Below are 17779 nucleotides of genomic sequence, written 5' to 3'. Positions count from 1 at the left end.
TCGTTCGGCCGAGGCTACGGACGCTTCCTCGCAGAGCGTTGCGACCAGGTGTTGGTGGTCTTCGCGTCTTCTTCTGGCCGCACAGTGGTATCAGCGTCATTGGCGAGCAGCGCAAGAGCGAGCTTGTTCGTCGTCGTTGTCGTCCCTGGGTGTGACGGCCTGCAGGCGTCCGCCAAGGCCGCCGGCGGCCAACTGGGGCAGATCGGCCGACGCCCGGGGAAGAGCCTTCACCTGGATAATTGGGCCGGGCGTGGCTTCCGCGTCCTCGCGAGGAAACACTTCCTCCAGGACCGCGCCTGTTCGGCCACCACCCATCTCTCCTCCGCGAGAGCGCCCAGCCGAATGACCGCAACGGCGCGAACCTCTATCGAAAAGTGTACCGAAGGGCCGGTTCCGCTCTTCGCGATGGATCGCTCACTCATCTCTCCATGGCGTTCCGCGAGTCCCCAAGAGAGAGAGAGGCCTTCTCGCGTACCACATGCGACCACTACATATATTTAATTCCAGGAGGCTGTTTCCGAACGCACGTGAACCAGAACACGTTATATAAACTCACGTAACGATACCCCACACTATATTTGCAGCGCTGGTGGTGGTAGTGGTTAGAAGATGAGAAAAGATACCCAATTTGTGCAGCCCGGTCGGGAGCACGGCGCAGTGCCTACTGCAGCGCTGCAGCCACAAGTGTCGGCAGGATTTCGTCTTGGTGGAGGGTGGGGGCGAAAACCTGGGGTATATCGCACCTGGGGGAGTGAAGAGTGCTGGTGCGGTTTTAAGCGGTAAGTGGTAAGTGTCCCCTTTGCAACCCTTGCCGACACCCATGGTTGCAGCCTGTTAGTCTGCCTTAGGCAAGTTTACGTTAAGAGGATAAAGTTACACACACACACACACACACACACACACACACACACACACACACACACACACACACACACACACACACACACACACACACACACACACACACACACGCACGCACACACACACACACACACACACACGCGCGCGCGCGCGCGCGCAACATGAAAATGCAGGACACACGAAATTCAGCGCGAACTACTTAATGGTTGATTGTCCGCGGAAACAAAACCTTCAAGAAATGTTTTTTTTTCATATGAGAACCTGAAGATGCCCAAAAGCCCCTTTTTTCAAACACAATATCCTATTTTCCAGGGTTACATTTTGACATAACACTGTTATGTGAGCGAAAACACTTACCTATAAGCCAACAACCAGAAGCCTGAGATGAATAAATCGACAGCTACATCATGCAGCTCTACTGAAGGGTCAGTACCGAAATCTGCAGAAAGGATCCGATCGATTACTCTATGTGTCGACGCGCCTGTGCAACCGTCACAGTGCAGGCAAATTTCCCATATAAACCATTGAAACAAGAACAAAAGGCAAAACCTGGCGGGAATCGCACAACGCGATCAATGGTGCGGTCAAGCCAACAAACTGTCCGGTATATAGTGTGAGAACAAGCGTCAGTCGATGACTCAGAACACGCAACGTGCACTAGCGCAGACTTTCCCGCACACGCAAGACGAGTTTTAGCGGATGTTTGCAGCGATAGTGTCATACGTTTTTTCCTGTTATGGTCTGTGTCCTTTTGCGTTGTAATTGGGGACCTGTAAAATTGTTTGAATAAGTAAAAAAAAAGAAGAAAAAGGCAGTGCCGCAACCAGAATGAGCTCACGAACTTTTTTGTAGTTTAATAACCAACAAAAAGACGTATATGTTCGTGATTCAACTCTGCCTTGCAAACACAATCGTTTCATCGCAAATTACGTACGCCGACATAGTGTTGATTACTCACTCGCTGCCATGGCTACTGGTGGCGCTGACTGACACTGCCACGTTTAAATTCACATATATACCCAATAAAGTGGCTGAAAAGATAGCCGCCATGATAGCTCAGTGCATGCTAGAGCATCGAACGCGTTATTCGAAGGTCGCAGGTTCGGTTCCTGCGCACGGCAAGTTATCTTTTCAGCCACTTTTCTTTCTTCACATTTACATAATAATTAGCCTAATAACTTCTATACTTTCTTTGGCATTCATTCTTGTCTGTTAGAACTCTTTCATATTGCGTGAAAACATGGGAAAATGAGCCCTTAAGTATAGAAATCTCTCCCTTATATATATATATATATATATATATATATATATATATATATATATATATATATATATATATATATATATATATATATATATATATATATATATATATATATATATATATATATATATATATATATATATATATAATCTTTTCATTTTTGCCGTTAGACTGTCATTGCACTTGCACTTGCACACTTGCACTTTCATGGCATAAGTAGGGCTCTCATTTCAGTGATATTGAGCGTCTTGGTGTGGACTGAAGGGTAATCAATAGGGAAAGAAATAAAGAACGAGAGAAGGGAGAGAATAACAAAAGCATGAATGAAATAAAGGATCGCCCTTCTAGAACGGTGACACGACACGTCATGAAGCTTCGATATGAACACTAAAGATCAAACTAGAAGACAATATAAACAAGCACATGCTGCGCAAGCGAAAAGCCGTCACCGTTAGCGTGACAGTGATGCCGCGCGCCCGAACCGTCGCTGTTTGCACCCGGAAGAAGCTTCCCATTAGAGAACCATTTGCTGGGGTCAACTGGGCTACATTGATTCGAAACATCGACGTGTCGGGAGAGGGAGGAAACGACGAGGCCAACAGCGATGAGCGTCGCTACAGGAAGCATCACAAAAGCAAGCGTTCGGCTAACAATGAAAAAGCGGGAGGACGAATCTGAGCGACCTGTCGGCTGACAAGGATCGGAAATTAAACACGAGCAATTGATAAGTCGATACCTTGAGTGAGCAACAAAACACTACCGCGCATGTTTTAATGGGAGGGGCAATCTGTGTCAGATATCGGAGCACATAGGGCTGCCACCTTACCACTAACAACAAGAACAACAACAAAAACAGCTATTTGGAAACAGGTGAAAGGGGATAGAGGGTTACATATTCAGGTGGTTGAGTCAATGTTGAAAAAAAAAGGCTGCCATAATCAGTCTTTGACACACTGTGACATGTATCGTAACATTGTTTACCTAATCAGAAGTAAAAATAACGTTCATGATAAAAAAACCAAAAAGAAGTAAAACACAGTTAACTAACTTTTTTGTTGGCGTTTCAAGAAATGCCATCTGCGTATATACCGTCCATTCGGGACTTACAGTCCCACCAACTACTATCAATATATGTCGTCCACAGCCAGGAGTTGGCTCTTGTACTCTGGTTTAGAGGTCGAATTTCTCGCAACAGACAGTGAAATGATCTGCAGTGCTTGCGAGGCGGATAATTTACACTCCTGGTGCAAGCGTTTTACTTCTAGGTGATGTTGATTTAAGTGATCGGCGTAAGTGGAGAGATCAAATATTTCGCCTTTTTTAATGAGCAGAAGACAGAAATCGCATGTTTGAAAATGGCATGAGAGTTTTCGTGATTGACGAAGAATATCTATCATCTTCGGAGTTGCTAAACTTACATTTATAAAATGCAAAAAGGGAAGAAATAGTTGCGATACTATGGCTGATAAACTGGCCAATAAGGGCCGGTCTTGGGTACGGACCGGCAACTGGCCTACTGCCTACAAAACCAGCCGAGTTGGTGCATAAAACTACGACGATGGCAACCCTAGAAATATAAGCCCAGGTGCTATTGCCACTCAACCAGTACAATCACAGGTGAGGTCGGTAAATAATCGGGTAAGAACACAGTTAGGTAACATTGATTGTTAAAATAAATTACATGTATTATGAAGAAGGCGGTTATAATTTTGAATTCATGAAGCATGCATCAAAGAATTGATTTATTTATTGTGGGTTTGAAACGCAAAAATTATTAACAATAATACTTATTGCAATTGTACGTTAAGAACCATAAGCCGTAATCAAGTTCTTGGAAATTTATACCGGAAGGTGCTCTTTAAGGTATACCTAAATATAAGCACATGAGTCTCAAGCATTTTAGCCTCCATTGAAAATGCAGCCGCCACGGCCTGGATTCCGTCACGTGATCTTGGGGTCAGCAGCCAAGTGCCATAACCACCGTGAACAGCTCCAATATGCTGCCTCATTTGCATAGCGTTAATGCAATAAATGAAGAAGGAGGATGTAGGCTCGTCAAGTGCGACATTTCGGCTGTTTGCCAGTCGGTAGGCAAATGCGGAGTCGTCACTTGAGTTAAAAAAAATTGTATAACTTAAGAAGCATCACTTTTCTTTTAGCTTGGGACTGTAGCAAACTCTTAACGAGTTCACGGGCGTTTCACAAACATTTCCAAATGTTAAAACAAATAAAAGCAGGAAACAGCATCGATCACTATATAATAAGAAAAACAAGGCAATGAATCTATAACTACACAATGAAACGAAGCATAATTAATAGGGTCCCTTAATTATGCATTCGCCTAAGACTACTCCAAGGTGAAATCTACCCGATGGGCATGTTTTACGACAACCTGGCGGCGAGTGTACCCACAGTACCTTTGAAATGAAGTGAGAAAGGGAGAGAATAAGGATAAAATAAATACAAGAAAAACCAGGGCTGCCTACGGAAGACCCTGGGTAAGCAGAAGGGAAGCTCTAGAGGAGACTATAAAGGCGAAATATTCATTGGGGTATCCCCACAAAGTTTGAACCCTGCCGACTGCGCCAAATGTGAGGCTTGTGCTGGTTCGAGGAAAACTCTCGACTGAACAAACTGTTTAATAAAGCACATGTGCACGGCTCAGACATACATTGCTAAACATGCCTTCACGTACCAGAGTCTATGGCTTCACTCAAGCTCGTCGCACTTGTCCTGGAAGCACACTGTGGTCGACTGTTTGGCTGGTTCCAGCTAAGCACGCTATAGTACGCCACTCACAGTTGCGTATGACGTAGCGATACCACGTTTAATATCATAAATGGCAAACCAGTCCTGTATCCTTTTAAAAACGCAGTAGCGCTTTTTTTTTTCTTTGTGGAACTGTTATGGGCAACCTCCTGGTTCCAGTATCTTTTCGACAGTGAAAGCGCTACCGCACGGGTGATTTGAAGCGGTACGAATTTGAATCCTCTCGTTTGCGTATGTCGGCTAGTAACACCGGCGGTACTCAATAGCTTCTCCGAGAGCACAGTCTTTGCATTCTGAGCTGTCATGAATGCTACATGCAGACCGCAGGATCCACAACACTGCAGTATCTTCCTCCCGGAAAAGACCAGACAGCTGCCGCAGTCGTAAATATTGGTCTAGGACGGGGGTTCTCAAGCTCATCTCGCCTCGCAGCGGTGGTCTAAGGTTTATGGCGCTAGACTGCTGTCCCGAAGGTCGCGGGATCGAATCCCGGCTCCGGCAGCTGCATTTTCGATGGAGGCAAGAATGCTTGAGGCCCGTGTGCTTAGATTTATGAGCTTGTTGAAGAACCCAAGGTGGCCGAAATTTGCGGAGCCCTCCACTATACGGCGTCTCTCATAATCATGTGGTAGTTTTGGGACGTTAAATCTCAAATATTATTATTATTATTATCATCATCATCATCACCAACTCAAACTCACATCAGGAAACGCGTGTCTCTTCACCCACTTTTCTTTCTCCATATATACCTTACAATTCGGTTTAATAACCTTCCCTATACTTTCCTTGGCATTATTGTCTGTTAGATTTCATTAATATTGTGTCAAAAACACAGAAAATAGAGCCCTTAAGTATACAATTCTTTCCCTTATATATATGTATAATCAGCCTCCCTAGATCCACTGCAGGACAAACAAAGGCCCCTGCCATGTTCCGCCAGTTAACTCGGTCCTGTGCTTGCTTCTGCCAATTTATACCCGCAAACTTCTTAATCTCATCTGCCCACCTAACCTTCGGTCTCCCGCTAACCCGCTTGCCTTCTCTGACCATTTTTGTTTCCATTGCTATATATATATATATATATATATATATATATATATATATATATATATATATATATATATATATATATATATATATATATATATATATATATATATCGACTTGAGATGGCTTGAAGGTGTGCGGCGCATACTCTATGTGGTACTAGAGAGAGAGAGAGATAAAGATGCAAGGAAAGGCAGGGAGGTTAACCAGACGCACATCCGGTTTGCTACCCTGCACTGGGGAAGAGATAAAGGGGAGAAAAGAGGTTGCAGAAAGATGAGAAGGTACACACAATCACGAGCACACTCGGGGAGCACACACAGTCTACAGGCGGTCGCTCAGGTTTGTTGACTTAAGGTAAAGTAGCAGTGCTTTAGTTGCTTTCTCGTCAAGTCGATTCAAAACCATCCGGAGCTGGCATCGCTGTGTGTCGTAGCAAGCGCAGCTGCACAGGACGTGTTCGATGGTCTCTTCAGCTCCGCAGTAGTCACATGTAGGAGTGTCTGCCATACCAATGCGAAAGGAGGACACCTTTGTAAATGCAACACCCAACCAAAGGCGGCATAACAGTGTCGCATCGGAGCGGGAAAGTTGTGATGGTAGCTTTAGCTTGAGCGAAGGATCCAGTTCATAAAATTGACACCTTTGGAAGCTGGTAGACGACCAAAACGTGAGTGTGAGATCTCGAGCCAGCAGGTAAAGTTGTCTTGCTGCATCATTGCTTGATAGAGGAATCGGGACTACACGGGTTTCTTCATGGGCTGAGCGGGCTGCATCATCGGCTAATTGATTTCCGGTAATACCGATATGTCCAGGCAGCCATTGATATATAATATCATGCCCTCGTGCTAGAGCTTCATGATGGCAATGTCTTATTTCTTGTACTAGATTTACAGAATTCGATTGTGCGAAAAGTGTGAAGTTTATGCATGCCCTTTATTTATGCAGGAATACGACGCCTGGGCTCCGTTGGCCGGCGACAACGCATTGCTGTCACTACGCGCTCAGGTGGGTGCAAGATTCACTTTTTGAGCGATATAGACGCATGTGTTGACATTCAATATTCAGGGGTGAAGCTCCTTAAGGCGTGGGTGTTGTGCGGCTGCTGTATGTAGTGGCCACCTCTCCTTTCAGCCTTCTGAATGCCCGCTGGATGGGCAGTACTTTTATATGTAATGTATGATGAAAAGATGCAAGACCGCGGTACTTGGACTGTTCACTAAATGGACAGATTGACATACATACATACATACATACATACATGCATACATACATACATACATACATACATACATACATACATACATACATACATACATACATACATACATACATACATACATACATACATACATACATACATACATACACACACATACATACACACATACATACATACATACACACATACATACATACATACACACACATACATACATACATACATACATACATACATACATACATACGTACATACATACATACAGACATACATACATACATACATACATACATACATACATACATACATACATACATACATACATACATACATACATACATACATACACACACATACATACATACATACATACATACATACATACATACATACATGCATGCATACATACATACATACATACATACATACATACATACATACATACATACATACATACATACATACATACATACATACATACATACATACATACATACATACATACATACATACATACATACATACACACATACATACACACACACATACATACATACATACATACATACATACATACATACATACATACATACATACATACATACATACATACATACATACATACATACATACATACATACATACAGAGACGGACGGACAGAGAGACAGACAGATGGGCGGACGGACGGATGGACGCGGCTAGCGGATGATTCACGGTTTGCCGATAAAACCTTTCGAAGCTTCGCCCCACTCATCATCATTCACTCCGTAGATATGCTGTGATTTCTTTTTCTAAATTTCAACGAACTATATATGTTGCAAAAACAACATTTATATTTAAAAACGCGTTCGCAATGTTTTGACTGCCTACTGCGTGTGAGTGCTGCTGTGTTCTGTCGTTGATTTAGCTGAAGTAACGGCTGTTTGGACTTCGGCCAATAACAAGTACCAACGCCTCCTAGATTTCCCTTGCCTGCCGGATTATCGGCGGTCACTTGGGAAGCGGCGGTCGTCGGAACTACGGTAGTGGCGCCACTCAAGGAGGAGTGTCTTCAAATAAGTTTTTACGTTTTTGGAGCTTATATGCAACAAAAATAACGTAAAAAAGTTTTTAAAAGGCGTAAACGTAATTATAATTAACCCTACACAAGTGACACCGTCATTCAGCAAGCAACTTTTTCAATACAAGGCATAGCCTTTGAATTTAGTAGCAAACGCCAAAACTGCTGATCTCAAAGGCCAAGTACAAAGACCCTTACTCCTACGTAGGCAGCGCCTCCATAGATGACGGGCGTTTCGGGCTCATCCGGCAGGCAAGGGAAATCTAGGGGGTGTTGCAAGGACAATGGCAGAAACTACAGTAACAACAACAATAAAAAACTCACAAATTTCCTGACGCACTCGCTTAAGATAACCGAGGCGCAGACCATCTTCTATTTCTTCTGAATCGGTATATCGATGATGCCCCGTCACTGCAGGAAAGCTTTTTGCATCTTATGGGGTTTCGTACTGCTTCAGGGAAAACGTCTTTTTTTCTCTCTCTCTGCCTCGGAGAAACCTCACCTTGTTTTACAATGCCTCCGGGATCACTTTGGACCAAGCTATGATGTCTTGTAGTGACGTCATATTAATGTCACAAAATAGTCTTGCCTGTCATCCACTACAAAAGTCACACACGTTACTGCAGCTATTCCTTTAAGGCCACGTACGGGTGCATTGCAATTTTGAAAAGATTTCATACACTAAGTGTTTGAAATACGCTCAAAGGATAGGATATTGCTATCGAGTTGAACTCCTAAAGGCGGAAGCTTAAGAGTCCCGCAAATTTTGAGATTGACATCATACGGCGATTCCCAGGCAGTTTTCTGTCCTCATGTTTCGTACAAAATCCAGATTTATATCACCTCCCTGCACGTCGTGTGTTCCATGCTCAAGTGAAAACACTCGAGTGCGGCCGGCTGACGCGGCTCAGACAATATTAGTATTTTAGCAAGCTATATGGAAATAGGGTACGCAAAAATGGTATACGGTATTGCGCTATCTCTTCTCCTTTCTCACTCGTTGTACTTTTGCCACTCCTAGTTCCAGTGAAGGCACCCCAACACCACAGACGCCTTTTAAAATGTTAATGCGAGGTTGTCCCGCCTCGTAGTTGTCTGTCAGCCCACGCATTAACGAGGAACCTGTCGTTCGTGGGAGGATCACAACCGAGAGCGGCTTAAGCACCAAGAGCGAGTATGGAGGTAGTGCTATGGCGATATACGTTACCGTATTTGTGTACCGTATTTTCATTGCTTGCTAAAAAAAAAAAAAACTCTAATGAAAGAATCCGGCCTCTTCTGTCACGCGAAAGGTGCATGGAGAGACGCCGGAAGGGAGTTCCACGACTACGGCAGCAACTACGTATGCTAACGCGATAGCGCTAAAGAGTTCGTATGACAGAAATTCCGGTGTCGGTGTCGTTGGTTGTGAGCGAAACATCATCATCTTACGCGTGACCAAAAAAATTGAGAGCGATGCACATAAATTATTAAAAAGCCTGGAGCAGAGTGGGGACCGAACCAGGGTTGCTGTGCTCCGAGTAGGGTTCGAACCAGACTCGTTGGCGTAGCAAGCGGATGTTCTACCACACGGACACGCCTCTGCTTGTACGAACAGTGAAAAGAACTTCCTCTTTTTGGAAATACAGTGGAAGAAGCTTTCATGATTCACAAACACACACGTCCTCTATATATTCTTTACAATGCAACGTACAATTATTGCAGTCATAATGCGTTGTCAAGTGCCCATTGCCATCGGGTGTTAGAATATGTCATTGTCACAATGAATCCATGGTTGAAAGCCGGTACGGTACTCCAGAAGGCACACACGCTACTGCGCCTATTCTCTTAAAGCCACCTACGGGTGCATAGCAAATTCGCAAGAGGTTTCATAGTGTTTGAAGTATACGCACTAGGAACAGCATGTCGCTATCACGTTCAAGTGCTAAAGGCCGAGCTTTAGGGTCCCATAATTTTTAATCATCCGGACGTGGCCACCTGCGGTAGAAGGCGCCGAATTTTACAGGGTATCAGCCGATGCTATACTAACTGACGGCTCATACGTCACCGCCACTCCGAGGAGGCGTTGAGGCCACGGAAAGCACGAAGGTCGCTTCTGTCGCTGCAGAGGCCGCGTTTTCTAATACCGCATTTGTTGTGAGTCACGCCAGGTCACATACAAAAGGAGTCAGCTGCTAGCCTTACTTAGTGTCTCATTCCTCATCGTTGCCCCCGCATTTACTACTTCGAGCTTCTGGTGGAATAGTGGCTGTCTTAACTCGGCGGGACCAAGTATTACAGATCCGACCATGTTTCCGACGGCGCACTGTCAGCTTCGTCATGTCGTCAGAGTTCTACTCGCACCGTATATCTACCGTTTGGTACCAGACAGAAACGAATCATTATCAGATATGCTGGGTCTCGGTACGGCTAAACTATGTAGCGCACCCACGTAAGGAGTAGCTCTACAGGCCCAAGCATTGGCATGCGGCATAACGTGGAAAAACAAAACAAGAACAAAGAGGAAACACAGGACGAACACTGGCTCTTCTGTTCATCTTGCACTTCTTCTTTGTCCTTGTTGGTTTCCGCGCAATGCTACTAGTCAGTTTACGATGAACCAACAAGCCCATATTGGTATGCCCTCGTCGACAAGCTGTGGCTTCACCTTTTGCAACAACCCGTTCGTGTCACTGGACAACAATGGGCATGAGAAGGTCCGTAGGCAGAGACATCTAGTGGCGATTTCGTGGCGGCCTCAAAGCGCCTCTAATCAGGCACGCGCAGCACACGCAGAGAGAGAGAGAGCTTGACAAACGGTGCACTGTCTCTTCCAATCCCGCAGTGTTCCGCGAGACCGCTCCCAACATGGCGTTCTGCCCCTTGTCGTTTCTGGGGCGCGCCGCCCACGAAGCGGCGAGCAGCAATCGTGCCGTGCAGGCGAAGCGAACGCAGTCGGCGCCAGCAGCGATGGCGCCGGCCACGCCATGTGCGCCCCGCTGACCAGGGTGCTGCTGCCTCCCCTCTCCCATTCGTTCCGCTACGGTCGTCTCGCGCACGCCGCGAAGGCAGCCTCAGTGACATCCTTAACTGCTCGCCAGAAGCACACATCGCGTGTATTGTGCAACTTTCAAAGACGGAGCGAAGGAAATCCAATTTCTTTTGTTGAATCCTCATACCAGTTGCCAATTATATATGCTATCTGAATTCGTTACCAAAGAGAAAGGTAAGATAGCGCATCTAAAGTTAAATAACCCCCGCCACGGTGGTCTAGTGGCTAAAGTACTCGGCTACTGACCCGCAGGTCGCGGGTTCGGATCCCGGCTGCGGCTGCATTTCTGATGGAGGCGGAAATGTTGTAGGCCCGTGTTCTCAGATTTGGGTGCACGTTGAAGAACCCTAGGTGGTCGAAATTTTTGGAGCCCTCCACTATGGCGTCTCTCATAATCATATGGTGGTTTTGGGACGTTAAACCCCACATATCTATCATATAAAGCGAATGCTCACGAAGAAAAGGTAGGCCTTTCAAAAAACGAAAAAAAAAAAACGTTTGCCCAGCTGTCAGTGTCCTTCATACAGACTGAGAGAAATGCAAATGCCATAGACTGGAAGGAATAGCCAGGTTCTACCCGATTTGCTACTCTTTGTGGGAGAAGGGAGATAAAAAAAGTATAGGATGCCCACACGTGAGTATTCCCCGCACACTACTAGACAGTTAAACCGACAAATACTTGAAACCGGCTCCTTCGCATATGACTCAAAGTATATATAGAGAGAGTAGAAATGCAGGGAGCTTAACCAGGGCAGAGCCTGGTAGTCTACTCTGCACTGGGGGAGGAATGTTAGAGAGTAGGAGAGAAAAGCCACTTGAATATGGCGTAGCAGTTCCGAGTTTGATTTCACAGATGGTGAATCAATCTGGTATACTTAAGGGGGAAAGAAGCGCTTCTGTGGAGTTGATTTAGAGCAGTACGGATGCCTAGCCTCTCGTCTGAGTATATCGGACAGTAACACAAAAGTAACATAAAGTTTTGGTTAAACTATTGAGCACATTTTGTGTTTATGTTGCAAGAAACAAATATTGCTGGGTGGGTACCGAATCTGGAGTTGTGTACGATGCAGGAAGTTTACGTGGTTCCGTTTACGTCATCGGTAACTGCGCAGCCCTGTCACCTGTATCGATTGTGGCCATGTCGGCGTTCGTGGAGCATACGCGAACCGTATGAAAGCAGCCTTGAAGAAACGTCGAAACACTTGTCGAATAACGATAGTTATAGCGCGAGAACAATACGACGACACAGAGACAAGAAGGACACGAAAGACACGAGTGCTTTCGTGTCCTTCTTGTCTCTGTGTCGTCGTTTTGTTCTCGCGCTTTCTATCGTCATGCCATACCAACTAGCCCAAGCTGCCACACTTGTCGAAGCGTCGGCTCCAGCACAACTGCTGCCTACGATTTTTTCTCTCTCTTTTTTAACATGCATTTTCTGTCATCTCTTATTCCACTCAGCTCTTTCCCCAGCATAGAGTTTCCTCTAAGTACACTAGAGGGAGCTCTGGCGCTAGTGTCTATGGGAGCTGCAACGCATGGCGTCCGAACGAGCATGGGAGTGAGTCTTCGTTCTTCTGGCTCTGTTTGGCATGGTGTGGCTTGCGGCATGGTTGTCACGAAATGACAATCAGCAAATGATCATCAGTTGCACTTCGGTACCTAAGCACTTTAGGCTCACCAATTAAAATCTAGCCACGAAGTTCGCAACAGTCCGTTCTTTTATTCGAAACAAAACCAAAACACATCCATAAACAAATACACAAGTGCCTTCGAAGCTCGGAGTTACGAAGGCTTAGCAAATTAGTGTACTACCCATCATTCCCATAATCGCTAACCCATCATATACCCATCATATACCCATCGTAGACCCATCATTCCCATATTCGCTGAACGATCGCAGCGCCATGGCGCCCGCTAGTTAATTTTGAGAAGCTCTACGTTCCCCAGCGCAGGGTCGCCAGCCGGTCTAAGAACTGGTTAACCACCCTGTCCTTCCTTTGCTCCCTCCACCACAAGCTTTCATATTTCCTTGACTCCTGCCTTTCTTTGGGCTGTACTGTGGCATTTGTACGGCACTGATTCGGACCAATAAACACTCGTGTCGTACTTCAGTGCACCGACACTGTGATATCCGATGAGCGAGCAGAGTCAGTGTAATGAAGGCAAGTACATGCTTGCCTTCAAGACTACCTTCGTTAGACTCGTTTTGAACTGAATGTGAGAGGAATACATCTACACAAGAGCAATGACGGTGCTTCGACAATCAAGTTTCAGTCCTCCGTACAGTCCCAATGTCGAAAAATAAGAATGACATGGCGCTTCGCATCAGAACATTAGGAATCATGCGAGTCATTACTAATTCGGAGTTTTACGAAATGACAACTCTCTCTCAGGTGTCAGACATGGCACAGGCTTTCATCGTTAAGGTAATAAAACTGATGTTTTCAGTGAGGAAGTGGCACTCACTTGATGCTACGAAAAAAAAAAAACGAAAAAAAACGAAAGATGAATGTAACTCTTGTAAGAGGCAGTATTGACTGTGCCAGCTCAGCTGAAATATTTTTTTTTTCTTTTCCCCTGCACTAAGGTGCGTTTTCCTTACGGCTGAGCACAAAAGAGGTTGTTACTCACTCATGTCGGTATGAAATGCACTGCAGCTTGGAGGCAGCAAGCGCGATCGGTGTTCCGTAACCACGGGAGAGACAAAGCTTAAAAAGGTCTTTTTTTTTATGCTGACCACCACTGGCTTGTCCGAGCTCGAATCTCGCGCACACATCGCGATCGCACTGTGGTATAATACCATGATCGGTGGCAGTTACCTGCGCACACCTCCGGTGATACGATAGCAAAAAATAATCGCTCTACATCGCCATCGGCAAGCTCCTTCCTTGCAAGTCCTTACGCGTTAGACTTCGCGCCGGTTCCTCGCCGCCTCCCGCCGCAGGCGATGACAAACTGTTATTCTTCTATCGGCGGGACCATCTGAGAGGCGGGCGAGCACAGACGTGAAGCGCGCTCGCAGTAAAGAAAACCTGCAACCAGGAAACGCAATCTGTAAGCGAGATCTGAGCGCGTGGTTTAGGCAAAACAACATTTTAGCGGCCGTCTTCAATAACGGCTCGAGACGCGGCGGCGCCGAAGCGGCGTCGCGTACTGACGCTGCACGGCGCCCACGTGGAGCAGAAAAGGAATACGCGGGTGTGGTTCCCAATCGAAGCAGCGTATACCGTAGTCCCACAACTAAGTAATGAGCTCACGTGCCTCGCTTCCCGGAGCACGGAAGCCTGCACCGAAGAGTTCGGAAACAATTAACGTATACCCGCACGTGGCGCCATGCCGCGACGTTCACTGCGGATCTATAAATATATACACCGCTTAGAAGTCATACGTTCAGACAGGTAAGGTGTCGCTAAATTACAGTTTCCTTGATTGCGCAGAAGGAGGTATAGAACACGAGAAAAACGAGTATTAGACTTGAGCGTATTCGATTTCACTGCTCACGCCGATATTCATACAGGGGAGTGAAGTCGTGCTCGGACAATGGGGGGGGGGGGGGGAAGCCGTCAAAATTGTTTGAATCGAGTGCCAGCTACTTTTGTAGAAAGCAGTGTTGTATACATGCTTGCACTTCCACAATTCACGATGTCGCTCACCGCTAGCGGGCGTGGCTGTGAGTAACTAATGAAAACTCAAGAACAAATAAGGAGAGAGGCATTTTGTGATTAATCAAGGGGAAGCGCTTCACTGTTTTAGGGGAAGTCGGGTTGCCTTAGAACGCGTAAATTCAGAGAAGAAGGAAAATAGTGCACATACATGATGTAGGGAAGTCAAGAAAACGACGGAGCATGTTGTAACTGAATGGGGAGATATCACCTGCACGTTTGGCCACGAGCCTATACGAAGCATCTGGGTAACAATGGGAAGATAAACACATCCGCAACATAAATAAGAAACAGTTAGATTATTGGCGGCAGAAAAAGTATAGAGCAATGTCAAAGATAATTAATGGGGAAAGTAAGAAGACGTTTAAGCCCCACATCATCACTACTGTGACTATAGTCACTGTACAGCAGACTTCACGAGCGCTTGTGAACGAACATCGCGAGACCGTGCTGTGTAGTCTCAAGCTGACTGTTTATGCATCTCTTTCTTACTCTTATTAATTATCCATCTATTTCTTTTATCTTACTCCCCATTTCCCTCACCCCAAGTGTAAGGCAACCAACCGAGCCAAACTTGGTTAACCTCCCTGCCTTTCCTCTGCATTTTTCTCTCTTTGTATTCTCTAGTTTGACGTCGAAATAATATCAATGGTATTCTGCCGTAAGAGGGTGAGAGCCGGGCAGTGAAAGAAATAGACAAAGAGGGTGAGAGCCGGGCAGTGAAAGAAATAGACAAACTTAAAAAAAAGTGGCGCCACATCCACGAAGTGAATGATGATGAGTGGGCGAAGCTCCGGAGGTAAACCTGGTAAACCATGAATGCTCCGTACATTTTGCCCACTCGATTTTATTGCAACGCTCCCCCTAGCGTACGTCGCCGCACTATATCGAACGATGACACGCGCCATATGTGGCATCATTCCTATTTTATAACACCTCGCATCTTTCATAATCAACTACACGTACCGCCGTCTAGTTTATAACATCTTGCATCTTTTGGATGGACGGACGGATGGACGGACGGACGGACGGACGGACGGATGGATGGATGGATGGATGGATGGATGGATGGATGGACGGACGGACGGACGGACGGACGGACGGACGGACGGACGGATGGATGGATGGATGGATGGATGGATGGATGGATGGATGGATGGATGGATGGATGGATGTATGGATGGATGGATGGATGGATGGATGGATGGACGGACGGATGGACGGATGGACGGATGGATATGGCTGTACCCTTTAGATCGGGCGGTGGCTAGCGTAATACTTAATGCCGTCAGCTACAAGTACCGCCATCTAGTGAACACTGCAAGAACTGAACAAGAGGTGGCTACATACAGGGGACGCACAGCCCACGCCTTAAGGAGCTTCGCTCCTAAAAGATATTTTTTTCCTCATTGTCGATCCTGGTGGCACACGTCACTGCCCCTTTAAGGAGGTGACGCTCATAGAATCCATCCACGTCTACACTTTCTTTTCCGGTGGCTGCTTTACCGCACAACTCGCCCGCGTTGTGCCACTCTCGATGTTTTCGACGAGTGCGTATCCCGCGGCAATCACCGGCATGCACCCGCCTTTTCTACTCGTGTGTATCTCTTTGACCCTCGCGATTCGCGCTCGCAGCAATCACGACGATTTTTCGCGGCCCGCTTTTCGACCCGCGGCGGCTCGTTGTCTCGACCGTTGAACGCGCAATGCAGAGAAGCTCAACCCTGACGCGAAAAAAGAAAAAAGGAAACTTTCGAAAGAGGCGGCTCTATTACGCGCCGTTCGCGAACAGTTTCCCAATGACTGCCATTGGTCCGCACAGGGTTCGTAGTGCTCTGATCCCCCCCCCCCCCCCCCCCGACTTCTGTACTTGGTTCTAGGCGAAGCCTTGCACCGACGCGCGCGTAGCCAGTCGCCCGTGGCCGGCGCGGAACCGGAAATTGGACGCGCCTGCCGAGGCTGCTCTTGCTGCAAGCGCGCTCTCGTTTTTTTTCTTCGCGTGCTTTTCGTTTTTTCAGGCGGCTCTCTCGCGCGAGTCCTCTCCCTTAACGGTGACTGTTTTTTTTTTCTCCTTCCTCGAGAGCCGTTCATTGCGCAGAGCTGGTCAAAAAGCGGCTCCTCAAGCGGGCAGTGGCGCGTACTCCTTTTCTCCAAGGTTAGAGCGCGCAACTGGCGCAGAGAAGGGAAACGGCGACTGCGGACGCTGCTCGCCTTCGGTCGTCGCGCGAAGAAACGAAAGGAAGCAAAATTTCGAGGAAGCGATTGAGCGTCGTGAAGCGCGACGGTGACAAGCATGAGTCGGGGCTCTTTTGTGAGTCAGCGCCGAAGGCAACCGGTGTGCCACGTCGTTCCGGGGTCTCTTACCTAACCGTTCTACAAATGTCTGACCGCATCTGTGCACTGACAGGAAGAGGTCTCGGATGCTTCGGTTTCGCTCCAATATCTCGCCTCGCGGGAATGCACCGAAAAGTACCGAGCTCACTCAGGGCTGGCATCGAGTAAAAGCTGCGCAGTGTATACAAGATTGTTTTACTATTGCGCTTGCGCTTGGAGCGCGCATACATAATCGTGATCTGTGCTATCACCTTCACGAGGGCATGGTTGCCGCGGGTTCTGTTACGTCACAGCTAACGGCAAGCCAAAAACAGGCCTGATGCTGCCGCGGTTGTTCGCTCCGCCTGACCTGTGGCCCTCCGGCCAAAGATGGCTGCCCCCTACATGAGCTAATAACACCCGTGGTATACCAAACCCGTAGTATCCCAGTTGTAGTAATTACTCCATTGTTACCTTACGCGCCTGCATTGTGCTGCCGGCTGTTGCGCTAATGCATGGCCAAACGATACACGCGACTGGGGTCATCCA

General features: G+C 46.7%; 1 protein-coding gene and 1 long non-coding RNA gene across 4 annotated transcripts in view; one reads left to right on the top strand and one right to left on the bottom strand.

The window, feature by feature from the left end:
• Positions 1-17779, bottom strand: part of LOC142803587 (uncharacterized) — a 254867-nt gene that overhangs the window by 115762 nt on the left and 121326 nt on the right. The window lies entirely within an intron of this gene.
• LOC119163950 (uncharacterized) overlaps positions 1-17779 on the top strand; it is a 185723-nt gene that overhangs the window by 70640 nt on the left and 97304 nt on the right. For both annotated transcript variants that reach the window (XM_075888846.1, XM_075888847.1), the window contains exon 3: positions 6890-6949. In XM_075888846.1, coding sequence (XP_075744961.1) covers positions 6890-6949 — 60 coding nt within the window. The remainder of the gene's footprint in view (positions 1-6889; positions 6950-17779) is intronic.

This window comes from Rhipicephalus microplus, chromosome 3 (genome assembly GCF_043290135.1).
Source record: "Rhipicephalus microplus isolate Deutch F79 chromosome 3, USDA_Rmic, whole genome shotgun sequence".
Lineage (NCBI taxonomy): Eukaryota > Metazoa > Arthropoda > Arachnida > Ixodida > Ixodidae > Rhipicephalus > Rhipicephalus microplus.
This window is presented reverse-complemented; position numbering and strand designations above follow the sequence as displayed.